The 16,644-nt window shown below is 40.5% G+C and overlaps 1 protein-coding gene across 1 annotated transcript in view; it reads left to right on the top strand.

Moving 5' to 3' along the window:
- Positions 1–13,416, top strand: part of ARL3 (ADP ribosylation factor like GTPase 3) — a 48,561-nt gene extending 35,145 nt beyond the window's left edge. The window contains exon 6 of the mRNA XM_063132572.1: positions 10,035–13,416. Within this exon, the coding sequence (XP_062988642.1) occupies positions 10,035–10,082 (48 nt within the window). The 3' untranslated portion in view covers positions 10,083–13,416. The remainder of the gene's footprint in view (positions 1–10,034) is intronic.
- Positions 13,417–16,644: the final 3,228 nt, after the last annotated feature.

Raw genomic sequence — 16,644 nt, 5'->3', positions numbered from 1 at the left:
GTGATGTATGTATGTATGTATATTGTGTTATAACACTATGATGTTATAGTGCTGTACTTCCTTTTTTTCATTCTGGACACATTGATTATATTATAATCATTATAACCATTGTGGTGGGTGGTATTTTATGACTTTATTTTTTATTGATCTTGCAATTATCACTAAAACATTTTTGGGCTTGATTTTTTTTTAATATTCATACTGAAAGAGGTAGCGCAGTCTAACACTATAATGCTATAATGTCATTTTTTAAATAAAAAGTCCCATTCTGGTCAGGGTCAAAAAAGTGGTGACCAGATTTTTTTTTTAAAAAAAATAGCATTATTGTATTATTGTATTTATAGGACTATAACACCATAATCTAAACATTTATATTATAGCATTGTGGTGTCATCGTGCTATATCTCTCTTTCATGAAGAAAAAGGAGGTATAGTGCTATAACACCATAGTGCTATAACACACACAATGCTCATGACTAGATGTAGAATGATTAATTTTCCATTCAAATCTTTTATTAGATTATTAAATTGCATCGTACTATTGGTGTGTATCCCGTTGTGGGGCTGGCAATGGAGAACAATACTTCATGAACTTATTAGCATGTCTTGGTGTCAAATTGTGAATTCCCACTATTTGTGGAAATGCACGCCAAGCATGATTTGCTTCCACTTCTTGTAATCAAACTCTGAACAGTGCGATACGAAATTTTCTTTGTGATGTGCGAACACAAACCAATGGGTTCTTTAGGGACTAAACAACCCAGCATTAAAACCATGGTTTATTATTGGGTTAAGCACTAGGTTGTTTAGCCCCTAAACAACCTAGTGGTCTGGGTTTACACGTCACACGGGCAACAGGTTTACAGTAAGTGGAGCAGCTCACATGAGGCGCATGTCCCAGCAGTCATGGGTTAATTAACTCACAATTTGCTGCGGTTAGGTCCAAACTTTCCCTAAACTACTGTCATTAGTCTCTGCTTTTGAATGTGGCAGCTTTTCATGGCCATGAAAATTGGAGACTGAGAGTGTGCCTGTCATACAAACTGCCCACAGATGGTGGAATGAAACACTGCCTTCATTGCACATAGCCTCTGTGTGACACTTAAACTCAATGGCCCTAAACCAGGTCTAGTTTTAGGCAATTATGTACAACTGCTTTGATAGTTCAGTCAGGATCCAAAGACAGATTCAGCCGATTCAGTGGGACCTGGGTGAGCATCAGTGTGTGGATAGGGATACCAGTGTCGTGCATGTGGAAGGTTATTTCTGTACATGGATTTCTGTTGCTGGATTGGGAAACATCAGTCTAGTCAGAAAGATATCTGGGCTGTGTCTTTGGTATTTTGTTGGTTTTGGAAACTAAACTTAGTTCACAAATAGACCTGTACTTACTTACCTGGGAATATGCCTATTAAATTCATTGGGTCTTACTTCTGAGTAGACATATATAGGACTGTGCTGTGAGGAGAGATTCCAGTGTGCCCTAACTAAAGAAAAGTGAATTTGTGTGTGAAAATTAAGGTAGATTTAAAATAGTTGTTATTGCATTTCCTCAGGAAAAAGGAGAGTTAGGCTGCAATCCTGTACCCTGTAAACTGCACTGAACTCAGTGGGACTTACTTCTGAACAAACATATGCAGGACTGCATTGTTTCAATCCTGGCTCATGGCATTAAAAAAACACCCCAGAGTCTGGTGACAGAGCATCAGATATTTAGAAGGCTATAAAGAGATAGTAAATATGCCAGACTGGTGTGTGTATGTGTGTGATGGAGGGGGAAGTACCCAGGAGGCCACTGCTTCAATAACAAGAGTGAAAAACGGGAATAGTGGATTGGAGAAGAAAAGAGGACTTTCTGCAGAATTGAAACATACAGGGAATGAGTTAACAGGGAAGGGTTTGCGACAGCCCCAGGGCAGAGTATCAAAAAAGAATAAATAATGATAGCAAATGAAGAAGAAATAGTTTGAAGGTCATTTTAATTAGTTTTGTAGATGATGCTACAGTGTGTAGAATTGGGTAGTTAAGATTGGGGATTTCAAGGTTAATGAGATTACATTATGGTTAATAAATTATATACAGTTAGAGAATTTAACTATTATTCGAAATGGGTTTCTTTAAATAAAAATGTTAATTAAGAAGGAAACCTGCTATGACCTTGCCCTAGTACCTTTTTGATACTAATGAAAGGTTCCAATCAAGAAGCTTTGGATATGGGGTTTATCCTCATGCGTGCCGCTGTAGAGCAGTCCCATTGTCATAGCTGAAGAAACTCCTTTGCTTTCTCCCACTCTCCTTCATTACACCAGTCAGGTTTCCTGGAATTGCTCAAAGGAGAGATTTTTTTTTTAACCGCACATAGATTTGTACCAGGCCTTTTGTTCTTCTCATTTAATGAACTGAACCAGAGAGAGACAAAAGCATGCCGGCTAAAAATCTCCCTCATACTTTGGAATAAGGACTTGGTCAGTTCGGCACGTCTCTTTGCCATTACAGAACATGTGTTTAAAGCTGACTTGAAGTGTATGTGAATGGGCAGATGCTTGTGGCATTGGTGCTTTCTAAGTTTCCCCTCTCCCACATCCCCAAGTGCCTTTAGCAATGCACTCGTCTTCCGTGAGCTGTTGTAAAAATATCAGGCAATGCTCTAAGAAATGGTGTTTCTGTGGCACGTGATAGGAAAGCACCGGGCAGATGCCAGACTTGCCAGCATTCTAGATTAGATGTTATAGCTTCATCCTATATAGCCACATACTGGGGGGTAATAAAGCAAGTAAGCAATAACACGATTCATGTTTTCATGGCTGTCTCTGTGGAACAGTTTGCCTCCTCGAGACCTGGTTTTGTGGTGTAACTTCTCAAGAGCTTAGGGTCATATTTGTACTAGCTGATCTTTATGACATTTGTTCTAGTAAAAACATGAAGTGGTATGTGTGATCCATGCCTAACTGTCCTATTCCACTTGGAGGTTTTGAACATTAAAATTTTAGCACTAAAATGGTAGATTTAGCTGTTCATCCTTAGCTGTTCACATTCTTTTCCATGACCTCATGCCTAAAGCAGTTTGCTTTAATTAAAGCTTTAATCACATTTTAAAATTTGTTCCCCACCCTTTATTAATTAGTGGGACCAAGAAAAAGCAAACAACAACAACTAATATACTGGAAGAGCATAACACATGCTGCTAGAGAACTGACTGCTTTGGTTGATATATGCCTATAATACCAATTCTGAAAAAAACTTCACTTGCTACCTGTTTGCTTCCAGGCCCGGTTGAAGGTGCTAGTACTCACCTTTAAAACCCTGAATGGCTTAGGACCCAATTACCAAATCAATCTGCCCATGCATTGAGATCTTCCACTGAAGCCCTCGTTCAGGTACCTCCTTGATCAGAGGTATGGTACTCAATAATAAAAGTGAGGGCTTTCTCAGTGGTGGCATCCCAGCTTCAAAACATCTTCCTAGAACAGACCGCCTGGCACCAGCACTGCAATTATTTCAGACCCAGGTAAAAACAGTCTTCTTTACCCAGTCATTTTAATTTGCTGAAAGCTGAATTTTATGGATTTTAATGATAGTCAATTATAAACTCAAGAAAGGATGAAGGGCAGTATAAAACATGTTTCAAATCAAATCAAATAAATAAATAAATACAGACATACCAATTCCCTCTTCTCTGTGCCAAATTTGATGAAAAGGTCATGGTTGAACTGTGGGACAAAGAGAGTAATTTCACCTTAATGAAATCCACAAGCGTTATACTCTGGCTCTCTCCCATTGTACCCAAACCATCCACCTTTTTAAAACAACAGCTAAGGGAGGGGGGGGCATCACAAATGGTAAAGGGGGGGCAGGCCTCCCCTGGCCCTTCCAGTAATTTGAGCATTGTGGAAAGGGGATGCTTTCCCCTAGAGTTAGGTTATGTTCAAAACTGGCAGAAGATTTTACATTTCAGGGTGAACACAATGTGGTTTTTCTCCTAACAAAAAGGGTCACAACCAACTGAAGTTGACAATGCTTGGTTGAAATCAGTATCAATATATCCTTAAAATCTAGATTTTCCACAGTTAAGATAGGATTCTAATTTAGTTTATTTTTCTGTAGCCATTTTGATTCTGGTTTTTTTATTTAAGCAGAAATAAGAGAAAACTCTCTAGAAGTGCCGTAGAATGCTTTTTTATTTTTCAGAAAATGGCCAACATTTTAAAATTATCATCATCCCAATTTGTTTTCATTGGGGCCATAGTTTGGCATGATAGGAATGAGCGAGTACAAACCTCAGGTTTGCACACTAGAATGACGTGCTTCAAATTGTGGTTTCTACAAAACCATAATCCACCATTTCATCCACACCTGGTGAACCATGATTTGCTAGTTTCGGCTGAAAGAGCAAACTATGGCCCAGTTAACACATAATGACAACCCAAGGTTTTTTAAAACCATAGGTTACCATGAGCAAGCCAGCATGCTAAGTACACCCAGCTCAAGCACTCACTTACCCCCTTCTGCCAGCAGGAATCATTATACAAGCCAGGGACATGTCCTTAGCTATTTTAGCATTACATCCAAACTGGGAACTCTGATTTGTCTCTCCCATGACAAGCCAGAGTTGTAACCCAAGAACAAGACCTGAGTTATGGCTCTGGTTTGTCAAGGGAGAAACAAGCCAGAGTTCCTGGTCTGGATGTAATGCTAACCAAGGCCAGGGACGGGGCATCCCGAATTGTTTAGTCACCCACTGGCAGGATGAGCCAAGTGGGAGACGCATGTTCCATTCCTGGGTTGCCATTGCATATGAAGTAGGCCTATAGTTTGTCACAAAGAGCAGTTGGAAACCTTTAATCTCTATGTATAAGCCCGTTTCCTGCGTAATGCCTGCTTGTTGTCATAATGCCAAATAATAGTTTAGTGTTAGGTTTGAATGGCTCTATTATCTAAAAGAAGTTCTGAAACCAATTTCTTTAAGGATTATTCCCTTTAAAATGAGGTATCTTGCTTATTCTTCTTTAAACCTTTTTTTTACTATCCAATTTAAAATAAGACCTTCATACTCAAACGATAGGAAAAAGCTTTTTTAAGGCATGAATAAATTACTTCAGACATTATTTTAACAAAATAAAAGCTTAAAGCTCTCAAAGTCTGGGCTCTGTTATAAAATGGATGGAGATAATTCTATTTTTTTTAAAAAAAAAAATCTTCCAAAGGCAATTGTTTGATAAATAAGTTTTATACTTATTATGGTTTGTATATGAAGGTCTTTTATTATAAAATAGGCGGTGGAAAAAGCTTGAAGAAAAATAAGCAAATTACACCCTCTTCATTTTCAAGGGAATAACTTTTAAGGAAAGATGTTTTAAAAACAGACAATGTGAATGTGTTGGTTTTATAATGCAAAAAGATTTTGCATTGTGTGCATTGTATAAAATGGCAATGGGAACAATTACTTCAACTTAATGAATGGGTTTGTATTTTAGTATTCTCTTGAATAAGAGTGGGGTAAAGCATGAAAGATGGGAAGCCATTTTCTTGAAATAAAGTCAGTTCTTCCACAGCACCACAGTGCAGCTGTCTTATTTGTTTGTTTTTTGTACTGTAAAGGCAATATTTTGTATTTTAGGGTCCCAAATTCATACTACTTTTATTGAAATGTCATTGCCAATGGTTGTTTTGAATAAACATTTTTGCAACTCTCTTCATCCTAGCCATTCTCTCTCTCTCTCTCTCTCTCTCTCTCTCTCTCTCTCACACACACACACACACACACACACACACACTTCGTGTTCATTCATCTTTGGTATAAATGGATTATTGAGAGGTCTATTAATTTGTCTTGACAAATTCATAAACATTGTGCAACATTTAACAGTGGTGGAGGGAAGGCAGGGGTCCTTGAAAAATACATGATTACAGGAGATTTGATGGCTGGATGCTAGGAGACAAAGAAATGTACATGCTGGCAATGAATTAGTCGGGCTTTGGATCTTATAGAGACAGGGAAAGGCCAATGTCATCATAGAGAGATGCCGGTGCCATCAGGTGCATGAGACGGGATTGTGATTGCACAGAGAGGCACAAAACAAGCTGATTGAATTTATGTTTTCTCAGCCATCTTTGAACTCATCTGATCTAATCTGTGATGGCAGACGCCAGCCTTTGAGGAAGGAATAAGCCTCCTTTGCTTCTAGGTCAGGGTTAAAGTGTTGAGTGTTTGTGACCTTGTTCGAGTTTATGAAATAGGTTCCTCACTGAGGTACTTGTTTTAGAGGCTGCAAGAGCATTTCATTGCATCTCTCTTGAAACAGTGCTATTGGCAGACCTGTGTTTAAAATGAGCACATATCTAATGGAGCCTGGTAGTTCTTTAAATCTAACAATTACCCAACCTGCTGTAGTCTCAGTCCCTCCCCTAGGGCCCCACATAATATCCTGTTTCCTCTCTGAATTGCATCCTCACCATCCACATCTGTGACTGGTTGCAGTTGGGAAACTGTAGGAGCATGTCTAAAATGCATTCACCATGTATGTTTTCTTCCTCTTGTTCTTGATATCTGGGGTGCTAAACAGAAGTTTTAGTTCACACACGGACACCTGGGGGTCACTGGTCTTTTTACACCAACGCTATTGGATGACTCAATAGGACATAGAAGATCTTTCAGTTTAATTTAAGCAAAATGTTATCAGATGACTGAAATGCTGACCTTGTCCCCTTACCTTATTGTGGCTTCACATATGCTGTCAGTTTGTAACTTGACTTGTGATGTCTTGTTTAGTTTCCACATATCAAAAAATGCTGATGCTAGATCAGCTTCTCAACTGAATGGCACTGGGGTACCTGTACCTTAAAGAGTGTATGTATGTTCCTCTGATCAGGAAAATTTACTTCTTTTTTGTAGGCTGTGTGTTAACTTCACCCATTCATCCTCCCCACCCTCCAAACCAGTTATAGACAATCCCCATTCTATTTGAATCAGTTATGTTGTGAAAGTGATTTTGGGATCAGTTCCTGCCTTCAAAGTCAAGTGATCTAGATAGGAATTGAAAAGACATTTAGTTCACCTTTCCTCCTGCATAGGGCCTTGTCATTCTTTTGCCCTTGTTATACAGTCAGGCTTTCAGCCACGGTAAATCTGATCATAAACTCTGCTTTATGAGCCTCGGCTATGCAGTGTTCAGATAGCCCACTACCCTTTGGCTGAGCTCCCTTGTGGCACTGGGCAGTGTCTGAATCCCTTTATATGGCAGGTTCTTCCCTGCTTTGCACTGGTGGATGTAATGCCTGCATGTTGTTTTGCAGGGATGTATTTATGAGATTGTTGTGCTGAATATCAAAGGAGTGTCAGCAGATATTTATTACTTTAAACTATCTCAGCTGTTCTGCTTCAGCAAATAAACCTACATTCAAAATGAATGAGGAGTGCTGCTTGCCTTGTATGTCATGATGTGTGCAAATATGATTATTTTTTCAGAGGCAACAGAGATGGCAGGAATTGTTGCAAAAAGCTCTCTGCCGCCACCCCCACCCCTGCCCCGTGCTTTTCACCTTGCAGGCAGATTTCTAAAAGATGCAGAAGAACTAAGGGAGTTGACACGACTGTTTTCAAACCACTGGAAAACTCTGCTGATTTGGCATAACATTTACTTTTAATATTTTGATTGCAATATGTAAGGCTACTGCAGAATCTTGTAAGGGCAGGAGAATTAAGGTCCTTGTGGTTGTAAGGGCAAGCAAGGAGCTGTAGGATGAGACAGGGAACAGTGTAAAGTCCAGAAGTCTTTTGCCATTACTTTTAGGAGTCCCGCTGAAACCTTTCCCTGGGATATTTTCCACAATGAGCACACAATCAGCTTCACAGGAAGTTGAACTTCCTGCGTGGGCACGTCCTTTAACAGAGTGCTTCCAGACAAGACTTTCATCATGCAATTGCCCTGCCTTACTCATGGAATTTTATGAATACATAGGAAACACTTTATACTGAGAGCTCCATCATACCAGCGTTTTATCACACTTTCATCGTGCCTTATTTACCATTTTGCCCCGTGATCCTCACATAACGTCCCTGTCCTTCAGGCATCTTGCCTCTTCCCCTCCATTTTCCATGTTTTTCTGTGGTGGGGAAAGTGCAGTGTTTTTCCTCTGTGTGGGATAAAACTGCCCTTCTGTCCCTGTGTATTGCCGTCCTCGTGCTATGTCACAGAACATCTCTTCTTGGGGGCATGTGCGTTGAAGGGCGGTCTTGCTGATGAAAGAGGAGAGCGGGGGCAGTTCTCCAGTCTGAAGAATGGGTCAACTGGGAAGGGGGAGGGAGGGAGAGACCTTGCACAGAAGGGAGCATCATCTCAACTCTAAAGGCAGAAACAGCACCCAGCCATCAACCACAAGAATCAATGAACTGAAGGAGGAAGGAAAGGGGCACAAGGTGGGGTGGGCGCAGTAGTAGAAGAGTGAACAAGTGAAAAGAGATTTCACCAATACAATGGCAATACCAGGAAGGGATGTGAAAGGGACCAGTGCTTGATACACTAATGAAACAGAGGTGGAAACCGCGGATTGTACTTTGAAAAAAACTAGGTGTGATGGAACCCTGACCAGTTCAGTACTGTCGACACTGACTGGCAGTTCCCCAGGGTTTCAGACAAGATCCTTTTCTAGCCCTACCTACAGAAGCTGGGGATTGTGCTTGGGGCCTTCTGCATGCAATGCATATGTTTTACCACTGAGCTATGGCCCCTGGGAGTCCAGATGGCATCATCATTGTCTTCTACTTCTAACCCTCCCACGTTTCCCCACAGCTTCATCCATCTTTCTTTTTTCTACAAAAAAAATGGCCAAGGAGGAAAAGACATAATGGATCTTTGTTGGTAGTGCCCCGCCTTGCACAAAACTAAGGACTATAAAAATTAAGCCATCCCTTAACATCTCCTGTTTGAAAATCAGAGGGGTTTGGGTAGGGATGTACCAAAACCATCAGATTTTTAGCAGTCTGTCACTACAACCATGTATCCTTTTATCTGTCAGCCTTGCACCTAATTTCCAGGGCTTTTCAATTTATGCATAATATGCTTGTACCTGATTGATTTGTGATTGGACTGGCCAACCCCAGGCTCTCCAGTTAAAAGGATACCCTTTAGCAGGTGTGGAAGGACCTCAGCCTGACACTTTGGAGGCCACTGTCCAATGGGCCAGTTGTCTGACAATCTAAGGCAGCTTCATATGCTCCTCTGCATAGAGGCATTATACCGTCCCCCTTCCTGGCCATTGCACACCCCTTCCTTCTTCATTACTAAAGGCAATTTCTTTTTCGCAAGGTTATGCCTCTGCAAAAGGAAGTACTTCTTTACACAGCTCCTAGTTAAAGTATGGAATTCACTACCACAAGATGTGGTGTTGGCCACCAATTTGGATCGCTTTAAAAGAGAATTGGACAAATTTGTGGAGGATAAAGCTATTGACGGCTACTAGTCCTGATGCCTCTGTGCTACCTTTCGTATCAAAGGCAGTAAGCCTTCGTACACCAGTTGCTGGGAACATGGGCAGGCGGGTACTGTTGCACTCATATTTTGCTTGTGAGTCTCCTGTCAACAGCTAGTTGACCAATGTATGAATAGAATGCTAGACTAGATGGACCCTTGGTCTGATCTGCATGGCTCTTCTCACATTCTTATGCCATCAACTAGACATTTGTTAATTTCATATATTAAAATTAAAACTTTTGAGAAGCTATTTCATGATTTCATCTCAAGGTCCATCTCTTCTCAGTTTTTGCAACTCCATGGTATTTATCAGGATATGTATGAATGAAGCTGAGGAAATTCAGTATTTCATAATGGGGAGGTGGCGATTAAAAACTCAAATCTGCAATCCAGGTAGATATATATATATCTACATACGTGTGTGTGTGTGTGTGTGCGTGTGTGCATACAAAACAGAAAACACTGTTGCAGAATAGCATAATGGGGAGGTTGCTGAGATCTTGGCACAGGCTGTCCCTTCTCTCTCATCCATGGTCCTTTTCATTTTTGTTTTTGTTTTTCTAGGATGGCATGAACTGGGTCTGCAGAAATGTCAACGCAAAGAAGAAATAAGTTGAACTGAGTTGCATGCAATTGGAGGAACTGCAGGAGCCAAATACACTAGCTGGCTGCTGGTGTCTGACCAAATATTTTTCCATCTGCAACTAGCTACAGCTGTTAAAAATGGGAACGGCAGCTAAGTCTACTGCTCAAATTGGAACTTTATCTGCTCTTCAGTAACATTCCCCACTTTAACTGCATTTCCCTCTCCCCATCTCTCCCCCCCCCCCAGCGTAAATAGTATTAAAGGTCTTGACTTTCATCTGCCTAAACAATGAGATTTGAAAACGGGATCAGGTTGCAGTCTGGCCTAAAGACTTCGGGTGGGTTCCACAGAGTTAGGATGACCATAGCAACGCGTATGAAATCACTCAGGATGCTCACCTAGCCCCGTTCATTCATCAACCAGTGATGTTTCGTTAGCAGCACTTGTGCTTCAATTTAGAAATGGTAAGTTCCTTTGTATAATGTTGGCAAGATACTTATATGGCCTCATGAAGAGCCTTTATTGTAACAATATGTACAGGTGTCTCTGCCCTTCATTTCAAAACCATATGTTGCAATTCAAATTCCTAACAGTCTGAATGTAAGAAGCAGCAGGGCATGAGGTATGCTATAATTTGTTCATATAAAACCGTGACAGGCTGCAATGCAGTGTTGCATTTATGGCTGGCAAAAACATTTCCAAGAATTTAGGGTCAGTAGGGACCAAGAGCTCTTTGGCATTCAGTCTAGTTGCACTGTGTATTAACTCACTCTGTCAGGCTGGAGTTCAGTAGCATAGTGGCAGTAAATTCAGTGTGCAAAGTCTTCCTGCAAGTCCTTTTTGAGGGCGGCTTTGTGGCAGGTTTGGATTCAGTACCCTTGAAACCAACAACCCATGTAGTAAAGCTGCTTATCCCAGGTAGTCCAAATAGTTGTGGACTGTGAGTTTAGCAGGGACAATGTGATGGCTCGTCTGTCCATATGTGTCATTGTTCTGGCTGTACGGCCTGTTGTCCCTATTTTGCCACTCTGTGCTGCTTTCTGCACATCCAGTGGAGAACTGCATTGCCGAACTAACTGTGCAGGAAGTGGCAGTCTGGGTGTGTTCAAAAAGAGAGATCCTTCCCTTCAGGAAGTATTTGATCAATCTTAGTAGGGGGCTAGGGAGAAAGTTATAGATTTGCCAAGGGAAGCGTTGCTGCATCGGGCCCAAGTGCAAGAACAGAAAGCCCAAATGAGTCTGTAATGAACACTCATGGGGAAGAGGGATGAAAGAAGCACCTGGCCCTTTGAGGAAATAGTCATACTGTATGATTGACAAATCACAGCATATCGCCACAACACCAGGATATGGCATCGTTGGCTGCTTCTTGTCGCTAGGTTGTCTGCTAAATTTGTCCAAGTTCAGAGTAATTTGGTTGAGGGCGGTCTTGCATGCAATGAATTTAGCACGCAGCATGCAGATTATAGCCAGAGTTTAGGGCTGAAAATGCCATGGCAACTGTGGCAGTGCCCTTGCTCATTCCTGGTGGGAGGGAGCCATCTTGCTTGCCTACAGCTCAGGCGGCGTGCATGCCTTGTGGAGAGCCAGTGTGTGTTAGCTGTTTTCAGACATTCCTTGACCAATATAATCCATTGTCATTCATGATTTTGTGGTAGTTGCTTATTCCCTATTAATCTAGAGGCAGCAACTGCAAATTTAGGAGAGTCAGACTCTGTCTTGCTGCTTGGTGGTTTGCAAAAACATAAATTCTAGATTAGATTAGATATATTAAATCTCTGTCTCATCTACTTCGGGCAGTTTATGAGGGAAATAAAACCATAAACATTACAAGAATTACGAGTAATAAAATAAAGCACAGGTAACAATCGAAATCAATCCATTAAGATCCCCCAAGCAATACAGTTTAAAATATGTATTTCCACAGACTAGCAAAAGATGACTAAAAGCAGATACTTCATATTGCTCCATACCTTTTGGGAAGCTGGTGACATGTTGCAATTAATGATTTATGTTTTTTAAAATACATTCTTTCTCTAGAGGTCCACTGTATACAAGCCACTGCAGAAAGTTTTTCTGCACTTGTTGTCCAATTTTAAAGAAATAAAATTGCGCTGCAATTATTCAGTCCAGATGTTGGAAAGGCCTGTCTGCATAATGTCTGCAAGATTCTCCCCTAAAACCCAACAGCCATCAGTCAGTCTGTTCAGCTCAGGAGAATGTACGTTTTCTTCATTGTTCTTCAACCTAAAAATTACCCCCAGCTCACAAATTGTGAAGCAAACTCACAACTTTACCTTTGAGCACTAATTACAGCTCTCCAAACCTAAACAGTAAGTGCAAATTGTCCCATTTTTTTCCTGGTTCTGTCCCTATCTCTTCTCTTGCTGAAAACGTATATTGTGGGGGAAAGGGGATCTCACTGGTTGCAAGTGCAGCTCATCAAACCAGAAAAAGCCATTGATTTCAACAAGCCCCAAAACTCTAGATTTCATACCTGCATTAAGCTCAAACCACTTAGAGCTAACTAGATCTTCTAAGAACGACAAGATGGGATTGGTCCAATGATCCCAAAGGCTTATACTGAGTGGATGCTTCACAAGCAACATGTAAGAAATAGGACAGTTATGGAACCATTGCCCTCTGTTGTTCTTAACAAAGAGAAAAAGATTATCCTGAGCATGAGAATGCACATCTTCTGACTAATTTAGTTAACAGCTGTTCTTGAACCAATCCTCCATGATTTGATCTATTCTTTTAAAAAAAATCTGGTTCTATTATTGGCCTTCACAGTATTCCTAGCTCTGCACACTTGGTATGTACTGTGTGAAACAGATTTTCATTACTTACATACCATAGAAGCTATGCTCCAAGTCCTTGGCAAGCTATTTGGCCAGTAAATTATCCTTCATTTTAAAAAAAATAATTGCATATTTCCTATTTGGATGTCACTAAGCTGTCTTGATACATTTAAAGGCAAGCCAAAATGGCTGAAATATAGCTTGAGGGGCCTGAGTTACTACTGTAACACATTAGAATGAAAAGAGAGCATGGTTCAGATGTGGTTCATTTATTTACGCTTTTGACACATGGTTACATCTACTCTCCACAAAGACCTTTTTTATATGCCAGATTATGCTCAGATGCTTTACAAAGCCATAGCTGCAAACTCTACCCAGTGCACCATCTCTGCTTTTCCATTCTCTTACTTTAGGGGACATCCAGTGTTTATGAGCTCTTAGTTTTCTTCTCTCTTTTTTGAAGTTAATGAAAAGGGTATGTGATGATACTTGGTGACGTTATGCCTCAGTGTATATGTTTAGCTGTTTGGCAAACTTGAATAAAATTTAGTAGAAATGACATGTTTTGTGTTTCTGCATTATTTCAAAATCAGGTCTTGATATTCTCTTAAGGAATCCCACTTGACGGTCAGTGTATGAAACTGGTCTGCGTAGAGTTCTCCAGGCTAGTGTGATGTTCTGTCTCTATCCAGCTAATCCCAACACACATTAGTACTATATATTGCTCCTGAATGTTTATGGCCTTATAGCCTATTCATTGCTGGCTCTCCTATTTCGCATTGGTGGTCTATGGATACTTTCTCTAGATAGATCCCTAGATGTTGAGAGTAACAAGATTTTTAACCTGTGATGTTCTGTAGGGACTAGGCATGTTACAGTCCTAAAAATGCTTAATTATACTTACCTTTGCATAGAAATTTTTAGTGTATGCTGCTGGGATTGTAGTGTCTTCAGGCTGTCAACAGGACTTTCAGGAGGTGAATGTAATCCTCTTTCACTTTCAAGAGGACCACCCCTCTCATTGCCTATATATCATATCCAGTTATACAGCATTGCATGTTTGCTCTATTACAATTACAGACAAGAGAAGATGCATTTGGCTATTGGGTGGTATAGAAATGTAATAAATAAATAGACTTTAAAACCACAACCCAGTTTTAATAATTGCTATTTTCACTGATGACAGAGAAATTATCCCATTATTTTATGGATAATTGATATTTTATGTGTGAATAGTTGTGCTGGCATGTGGATATAGATGCATGCTTGAATGCATATTTGAATGTGCGTTCCATTGAAAGCAATACAATGTGGATAGAAGACACCCACATTTCAATGCAAATTTGGATGTGCATCAGATGACTGATCCAGATAGTGGTACGTATGCAGAAGCCTTCTGATACATGCAGGTTCTCCTTAGCTACATTGGAGTGTATGTATGTCACAAGTAAGGCACAGAGGTCATGTTTGGAGTTGTTAAGAATCTAAGCTGTGAGCTAAGGATGGCTTCTTCAAATCTCACACCCACAATCCCAAACTCATTAGCTACCATGAGCCTCAGCACTGCTTCCACAATCTGAGAGTGATAAGACTGACTGACTAAGATAACATCTGTGAAGCACTTTAAACACCTCAATACACCATACAAATGTTGATTTTTGTTTCAGTTTAAAATGTGCTTCATGATAAATGCTTGGAGGAAAGAGAATCCAAGTTTTGGAAATTGCCATAAACTCTATTTAGTTTGCGCTTTTATCAGACAGGTTCAAAAATGTGCATTAATTTACAGGAAAACACAGGGAAAGAAGTAACCAACAGTAAACCGAGCTACAAAATACCTAGCATGACGTCAAACCACTGGGGAAAATACTAGATAGTCCTACTTAATTTAAGGGGAGGGGGATGGTTTATCCCAATCTTCAATGTTTTTAAGACAAACTACAACATTCTTTCACTTCTAATTTTCCTAATGGATTGGATATGGAAACTATCCCTTTGGCAAACAAACGCCCTGGGAGTAGTTGAACTTGTCACAGTATTATTTATTGTTTGCTTCCAGGTTTCTGCATTTTCTTCTCCTGTTGCTTTTTACCGTAGAATGCCGTATAATTTACGATGGGTTTGCTGTGTGACCTTGTTTGTGTGTCAGGTAGGGAGAATTACACCCAGAAGCTTTTACATTTACATGATAAATTGGGTGCTCTTAAAATGACAGGGATTTGGTTTGGCCCTGTATGTTCAAACTCTGGACTGAGGAAGAACCGAAGGCATGTTTTATTGCCATGGTTGCTGATGCATCTCTATTGTTTGAACTAAAAGATCCTTGTACCCTTGACTAAGCCCTTCAACACAACATAGACTGCATTACTGTCGGTTTTCATCTCTGCAAATCCACCCTAGAGTTGCTAGATAGTCACTCCTGCTGCTTCATTTCCCACACAGCTGCTTGGTGCAAGCTACACAGCCAGGAACATACTTCTCATACGACATCCCAGCCACCTTGCCTGCTGCGTACTGTGCCAACCAACTAAATGCTGTAGAGATAGATTCCTTCCCCCACCACACACACACATACTTCCCTGAAAACCAGGCTCAGATCTAAGGCTCTTCATTTGGCTTGTAGGAACACCACTAATTTAGGGTTTACAGTGGCTGGACTTGGGTGGGTATAAATATAAATTGGAAGCATTTTAGCAGTTTGTTTCCCAGCATTATTAGGATATTGAACTCCTGTAGATATAGCACCATGGATGACGCTAGGCTTGATCTAGAGTTGCCAAGATGCAATCTGGAGAGTGTGCAGATAAATTCCATGATGCAACAGGAGAAAAAGCAGCACTCTCCCCTCTGCAATCCTTTTGTCTGGCCTGCTCTCCTGTCTGCTGTAATATGCTTCTAAGACTCCAGGTATGCTGCGTAGCAGGCTCATGATGGCAATGGACAATGGGCCTGGATGTGAGGAACAGATGTAAAGAAGCCACAGCTGCTACTTCTCCTCTTTCATTAAAGAATTTAAAATTACACCCAGGCTCCCAAAGTTGCAACTTGGCATCCCTATCAATCACAAGAGCTCATGTACTTGTTTGTATTATATGGAAATTATTTCCATAGGAAAAATGTCCCATGAAAAGTGGTTCTCAGTATAAGTGCATCCTAGGCTTTCAGCATGTAAATAAAAAGGTGTAATGTTGTGGCCTTTACCAATAAACAATGTGGACACATCTCTATTTGTAGCTGATCTATTTGTGAGCTCAAGAGCAACGTGGGCCCATGTCCTGCATTTTAGAGCAGGCTTGCACTGAATGTACACAAACCCACACTTTCGTTGTATATACATGCTTTACATTTATTCTTTTACATTCGCTCAGGCTTGATTTCTTTTTTCAGTGGAGGATCTAGTATCACCTCCCATTATTGTTAGTGGAAATCGGGATGACCATGCTGTACAATACTGGCAGAGAGAGAGAGAGAGAGAGAGTACCTAGTTAATGACATCAGTGGGGTCTTCTCCACATGACCCAACCCTTCATCATAATGCTGCCTAGACACCCTCTCCAGCCCTGTAGCTTCCAAATGGATGTGTGGTCTAGTTGAAAATGGCCACCCTTTTCAATCAAAGACAAATGATTCTAAATGGCTACTGTTTCAAATTCCAAAATTGCTAGGGTTGCCAACAGTTTTGTCTGTGTTTTTGTGCCTGACAGACAAAATGTTTGACAGCTGAACATTCTTCCAGCATGTGAAAGCACTGAGGAAAGTGTTACCTACTGAACGTTTTGTGTATTAT

This window comes from Elgaria multicarinata, chromosome 8 (genome assembly GCF_023053635.1).
Source record: "Elgaria multicarinata webbii isolate HBS135686 ecotype San Diego chromosome 8, rElgMul1.1.pri, whole genome shotgun sequence".
In the NCBI taxonomy this organism is placed as follows: Eukaryota; Metazoa; Chordata; class Lepidosauria; order Squamata; family Anguidae; genus Elgaria; species Elgaria multicarinata.
Note: the sequence above shows the minus strand (reverse complement) of the source record. Positions and strands in the feature narration are given on the sequence as shown.